At 39.4% G+C, this 5,999-nt stretch overlaps 1 protein-coding gene across 3 annotated transcripts in view; it reads left to right on the forward strand.

Moving 5' to 3' along the window:
- The window catches only part of LOC122071286 (protein root UVB sensitive 5), a 27,827-nt gene that overhangs the window by 9,144 nt on the left and 12,684 nt on the right, over positions 1-5,999 (forward strand). For all 3 annotated transcript variants that reach the window (XM_042635613.1, XM_042635611.1, XM_042635612.1), the window contains exons 10-13: positions 280-339; positions 460-573; positions 1,410-1,470; positions 1,549-1,667. In XM_042635613.1, coding sequence (XP_042491547.1) covers positions 280-339; positions 460-573; positions 1,410-1,470; positions 1,549-1,667 — 354 coding nt within the window. The remainder of the gene's footprint in view (positions 1-279; positions 340-459; positions 574-1,409; positions 1,471-1,548; positions 1,668-5,999) is intronic.

Consider the following 5,999-nt stretch of genomic DNA (forward strand, 5'->3'; position numbering starts at 1 on the left):
TTTTTTTTTTTTTTTTTTTATTTTTTATTTTTTATATATATATATATATATATATATAACATATGAAGTAGGCTTACTACTGGGTAAACCTGCTTTATTTAAATTTGTGATCAACAAGATGAAATGCATGAGAGTCTTCTCTTTTTGCTCAGGCCTTTATAGTTTTTTAATGTGTTGGGAGTTACAGTTGGGCACTCCTTACACAAAAGATTTTATTTATTGTTATTATTAATTTTTTTTTAAGGCCTATCTTAGAATCAGTTGAATCAATTGTATCAGGAGGAGGTTTGGGAAGTTGCGGCTCAGTTGATTGGTCTTGCTTTTGGCATACTGGTACTGGTACGTGTAGTTTGTTGAGGTTGCCTGCCTTTATTTTTCTAAATGACTGGTTCCTTTTAGTATCTTGCATTCTTAACCTATTGCTATTTGGATAATTGACTAAACTCGCTGACATTGCAGGATACACCTGGCCTCGTAACGTCATATTCTATGTTGACATTTACGTGGTTGAGCATGAGGCTTCTACACCTTTGGCTGCGTTATCAGTCACTTGCAGTTCTTAAATTTAACACGGTAAAATGAATGGATTCGGATTTCTTATCTGGATGCAAGTCTGAGTTGAATGGCTACCCTTCTTTCTTGTGGACAGAATATTTTGGATTGAGTTTTTTGATGTTGTGCCTTTATGAAGTTTCAGTAATGCCAACTGACTTCATCTGCAAACAGATGTCAATGGTCCATTCAGGCATTCCCAGATGACGCATAAAATTAAGGGAAAATATTCTTGACATTCAAATTGGAGAAATAAATTGCCAAATTTTGCAGTATTCTAAATAAATATCCAAATTGCCTTCAATTTCAGACAAAATATCTTCTTTATACTGAACCTGACACTTGTTGTTAGGAATGTTACAGAGGTGTCTCTTATTCTAATTTTAGCTTACAGTCAGAGGATAAAACTGAACTAGCTCCTACCTGTAAGCTACCTGCAAATAAACAGTACAAAGTCCATGGAATGGTCATCTGGACTTATTTTGTGTTCTCTGAGTTGGTCAGTGATTTGCTGGTGACACTAGATTCCAGAGTGTGGTTGGTACTTACTTCCTCTGTCTGCAAAGGGTAAAATTTGAATAAGAGAGACATTCAAATTTTTAACATCCTAAGCAGCAGCCATCAGGTTTGTATTGAAAAGATATTTCTTCTAAAATCCATGACACTTAGGATATTTGTTTGGGATGGTGTGCAATTTTGCGATATATGTTCTTCTCCCATTTGAATATTATGGTTATTTTCCCTAATAAAAATAAATAAATAAATTAAGAATAGAAGATTGTGAAACTCGCAAAAAGAAGAACCGATCTAAATGTTTGGCTTAATGAATCTGTTTTTCCTCTGTATGTTGCTTGCAGATAAATTTGAAGCGTGCCCGCCTGCTTGTAAAATCGCATGTTCTCCATTCTACTGTTCTAGGTGTGCTCTTGATAAAGTTTATTGCCTTTTTTTTTTCGAAATCATATCCTCTGCCAATGATTGAATGTGTTAATACAGAGTACACTGAATGCAATAGGAAAGAAAATATTCTATCTTGGCAAAGGTTCATGAAGCCATACATCACTTTTGATATACCTTTAGTGGAAATGCTTGGGGTGGAGAGATCTAGTACCAAGGTATTTCACTTCTTCCACAGTTACTGCCATTTATTTATGAGTTCCATTAAACATCTAGCACATCAAAGTAATGATTTCCAAGTAAAGATGGCGAAGTTGTTTAAGTTAAATCAAGAACCAGCGAAGAAAATCCTTGATTGCAACCAGACAACACTGATGCTGGGGTTGGTTGCTTTCCTAGGAAGATGTGTGGAAGGGTAAATAACCTCAGAATGTTCTTTGGCCCATTGGAAAGGCTCCTTTGAGAGATGTGTTCCCCCTTTTTTGTGGGATGCATTTTGTGGAAAATACGCTTTGGAAATACCATCCCAGAACTGTTTCCTATGATGAGGCTTTTCCCACCCCTGGATGGCTAGATGCACATTCCATAATTTCTGAATGACTTTGCCTTCCCAGACTTCTTGGGAAAGCAACCAAACACAGCCGTCAGTTTGAAATTAAGTCATGAATCTTCCATTGAGTCTTGGATGTGATTTAGATCGTAGGAGCAAGGCCAAAACCAGTCTAGACCGGATGTGGGATTCAACTGCTGTGAGAGAGCATGGTCAGGTGTGGTCCGGTTCTTGGGACAGATTTCTATTTGGAAGCATAAAAATAGGATTTATTTCCAAATATAGAGGATATTGACCAGCTTTAAAATAAGGAAGTTATTTCCAGATTTAGAGGACTCATTGACCCAGCATATTTTGTCTTCCAGTATGTCAAGACAATATTCTGCCTACAAGTTAGGGATCGACCAGCTCCAGATCCTCTACAATTGTTTCATTGTCCAGTGCGGTACAGTGCTACGTCCAGCACTAGACTCCTGTCCCAGGCATCGTGGACAGTGAGTGTGAGGAGAGAAGAATGGAGCTCCCACTGCTTCCCGGATTGGTTTTTTGACCAGATCCGATTAGATGAAACACCTCCCCCGACTCTTCCCCCTTTCCATTTGAAATCGAAAGGGGAAAACCTAGGTTAGAACGACAATACTCAGCAGGGGTTCTCTCTCCAGCGATCTCATCGTGAGTTGACACCAAGAAGGAAGAGCATTTCAGATAAAGAGAACCTCCTGAAATTATGAATGGAGAGGTCAAAAAAAAAAAAAAAAAAAAAAAGAAGAGCCTTTGAGCCCTGCTTTATACTGATCACAATCCTATAGACCTTTCTTTCTCTCCATGGCCCTTGGATTCATTTATTTCAAATTCCTTCTATAGAACTAGTACTGTTCACTGAGGTCAGTAACTTTAGTCTTCTCCTTTCTTCATTTTATTTTTTCTGGGTTAGAGGAGAAAAGTGTTCTCTCTGTTCAGTTGCAGAAATTGTTTTGTAAATTTGTTCCACAATTTAGTAGACAAAAGACTCAAACTTTCTTCTTCTGAATTCAAATGGGTCATTTGAATATGTGAAATAATTCAAAGAAGAAGACACACAGATCCAAACGAAAAGCAAAACTGACAGTTCTTCTTCTTCAAAAGAAGCGCCACGAAACCTCAGTTCTGCAAAAGACAGACGCCCCTTTAAGCTTTAATTCCCCAAGTCCTCTTGCCGTCATTGTTAATCGGATCTGGGTCAAAAACTGATCCGGGGAGCAGTGGGAAGCTCCATTCTTCTTTCCTCATCCTCACCGTTCATGTTGCCTGGGACAGGTGTCCAGTGCTGGAGGTAGCACTGCACCGCACTGAACGATGAAGGAATTGTAGAGGATCTGGATCCATCTATTTTGGGAGGTGATTTGCTATATCAACTAGCCTCATTTGAAGAGATATTTCCAAAAAAAAAAAAAAAGGAGTAGCCATCATACAGCTTAGCAAGAGAATATATTCTTCAAATTTTGGTGGGCCCCGTGGCCAATATGTGGAGGACAGTGTCACAGTATAAAGATTATTTGACAGAATTTATTAGTGCCACTTTTTGGGGAAAGTTTTAATCCTGGCAAGGGGTACTTTATTAGTTAAAGATAGTTTCTATTTTATAGGAAGTTTTATGTAATTAGTAGTTTTTCTATTCTTAGGACTCTTTCTATTTCAGTTGACTAGATTTGTTTGTAATTAGTTTCAAAATATGACAAAAGGAAACAAAAGGAACTTCCTTTCCACACAAGAAAGAAGCCCCAATTGAGGTAACCGATTAGTACTATAAATAAAGACAAAGGCTGGTATACAGCCAACAATTTGAGTTGATAAAAGAATGGCTTTGTACTATAAATGTGAGAGCTGTGAGATACAGCGACGGTGTGAGAACATGAAAAGTGAGATGTCATGGGTGAGAGGCCCAGGACTGAGATAGTTTCCTATTCTCCTTCCCTATCCCTCATCTCTTTTTCTCTATTCTCAGTTTTAATTTCTTGTTGAAGACTGTTCGAAGTAGTATTTCTATTTCTGGACATCAGTGTAACGATCCTACTGTAGTGTTGGTTCTTGTCTGAACTGGCATCTACGATGTATACACATTCATATGTACATATGTATGCTGTGCCATCCTCTCAACTCTTAAAGGGCTGAGAGCATCATCGCTGCTCTAACTGAAGTGGTTGAGAGAGGGAGGTTGGTGTTTGTTATCTTTTATTGGTGAACTGGCCTCTTATAATGGTGTGGTGGACCATGATAGATTTAGGTGTGTTCTTTGTAAGGAGGTTGGTGGGGTTAGGTTTTCTGATTTGGTTGTTTTAGTTCCCTTTTAATGATTGGGCCTTTCATTTGTCTCTGTTTCTCTTTCCTTCTTTCCATTGATAAAATTGGTGTTGGCATTGGGAAAAAAAAATGCCTTCTATGACTTACTTCCATGTGATGGGTAATTTTAGTCATTTCATTTCTTAAACTTATGCCTTTAGGTTCCATTTGTTTTCATGTATAACCACATGGAAGGAAAATGTTCAGGAAAAATCTTAATTTCTTGCATAGATTTTAGTTGAATTTATTCACATGGTTTTTTTAGGTGGAAACTAACAGAGCCTCAATTAAACTTTGACCTTCTAGTCTCTCAGAAATGGTGTGTGCCTATAATCTTTCTACATTAGCTGATCCAAGTGGTGAGAATAGAAGGATAACTTAGACTCCTCTGAAGGCTCTAGCTTGTGGTGAGCCATGAAAAGGTGAACACATGTGATAGACTGCAAAGTAGAGTGAGAAGAAATTTTATTTCCCTCAGATTTGCCTCCTTCGTGTGTTGAGTGGGGAGTCCATTAGTCATCTTTTCATTCCCTTTTATTTTTCACAGGCCATTTTAGCCCATTTCGTGTTAATATATGGCTTGAACTTGAATTCCCCCCAAGGTATCTGAGACCTTGTCTGGTTTTGGCAGTCAACTCCCCTTAGCAAGTGGGCAAAGTATATTTGGAAATTTGCCTTTTAGTTGACCATTTGGACGATCTGAAAGGAGAAAACAATGGGATTTTTGTGGGTTGACAGTGATCCCCTTGGGAGGTTTTGAGGTCATAATGTTGATGATGCCAGGTAGGCTGACAGTAGAGTCTTTTCGTGGCATCTCCATTGATTTATTTATAATATGTTGGGACCTTATTGCATCTTCTAATACTGCTTATGAATCATGATCATGGTTAGCATGCATGGTGCCCATCTCCACCTCATATCATTAAATTGAACCTAAATGGCAGCTCTGTTGGTAATCCTGGACTGCCGGGTATTTGGAGGTGTTGTTTGAATACTATGAGTGCTTGGTGGTGTTCGCATTCTCAGCCCCATAATTGAGTATATCATGGTGGAGTTGAAAGCAATTATTCAAGGGCAGGAAATAGCTTTGGCAGGTGGATGGACAAATATGCTAGTGGAAGGAGACTCTTCCTTCGTTATTCATTGGCTTGAAGCTTTAATTGGAGACGCCTTGGCAATATATGTATCTTACTATCTTTAGTGTTGCTGCCGAAAATCCGTATGAGCTGATCCTGCACAAGCACAGACGGCAGAGGCCCGGAGCTTTGTCTGGGGTTAGTCCTCCGACGCTCAAGTTAGGGATCGGCCGCACAGTTTTTGTTACAAGAGTAATGGTGTGGGTATTGATGCTTACCTCCTTCCTTCCTCTCGGGCCCTCTTAGATAGCTCTTAGGGTTTAGGGTTTCCCTTTTCCTTGGAGGAGTCCTCCTCGGGTCCACCTCCTTTCCTTTTAGAGTCCTACTCGGATACGTCCTATCCCCTTCGTGGGGAATATTCTCTTCACGCGGTTGACGTGGTAGAGTCTTTGCAGCCTCTATCAGGTGGGTGACATGTGTCCAAGTGGGCGACGCGTGTCCTTACCTTACTGGGCAATCAATTTGGCCGTATCAGGAGCCCCTTTACTCCCGCCAGGAGACTCTTCCTGTGGGAGTAATCAAATTTTTCGTCATCTTTTTTCTTT

This window comes from Macadamia integrifolia, unplaced genomic scaffold (assembly GCF_013358625.1).
Source record: "Macadamia integrifolia cultivar HAES 741 unplaced genomic scaffold, SCU_Mint_v3 scaffold_19A, whole genome shotgun sequence".
NCBI lineage: Eukaryota > Viridiplantae > Streptophyta > Magnoliopsida > Proteales > Proteaceae > Macadamia > Macadamia integrifolia.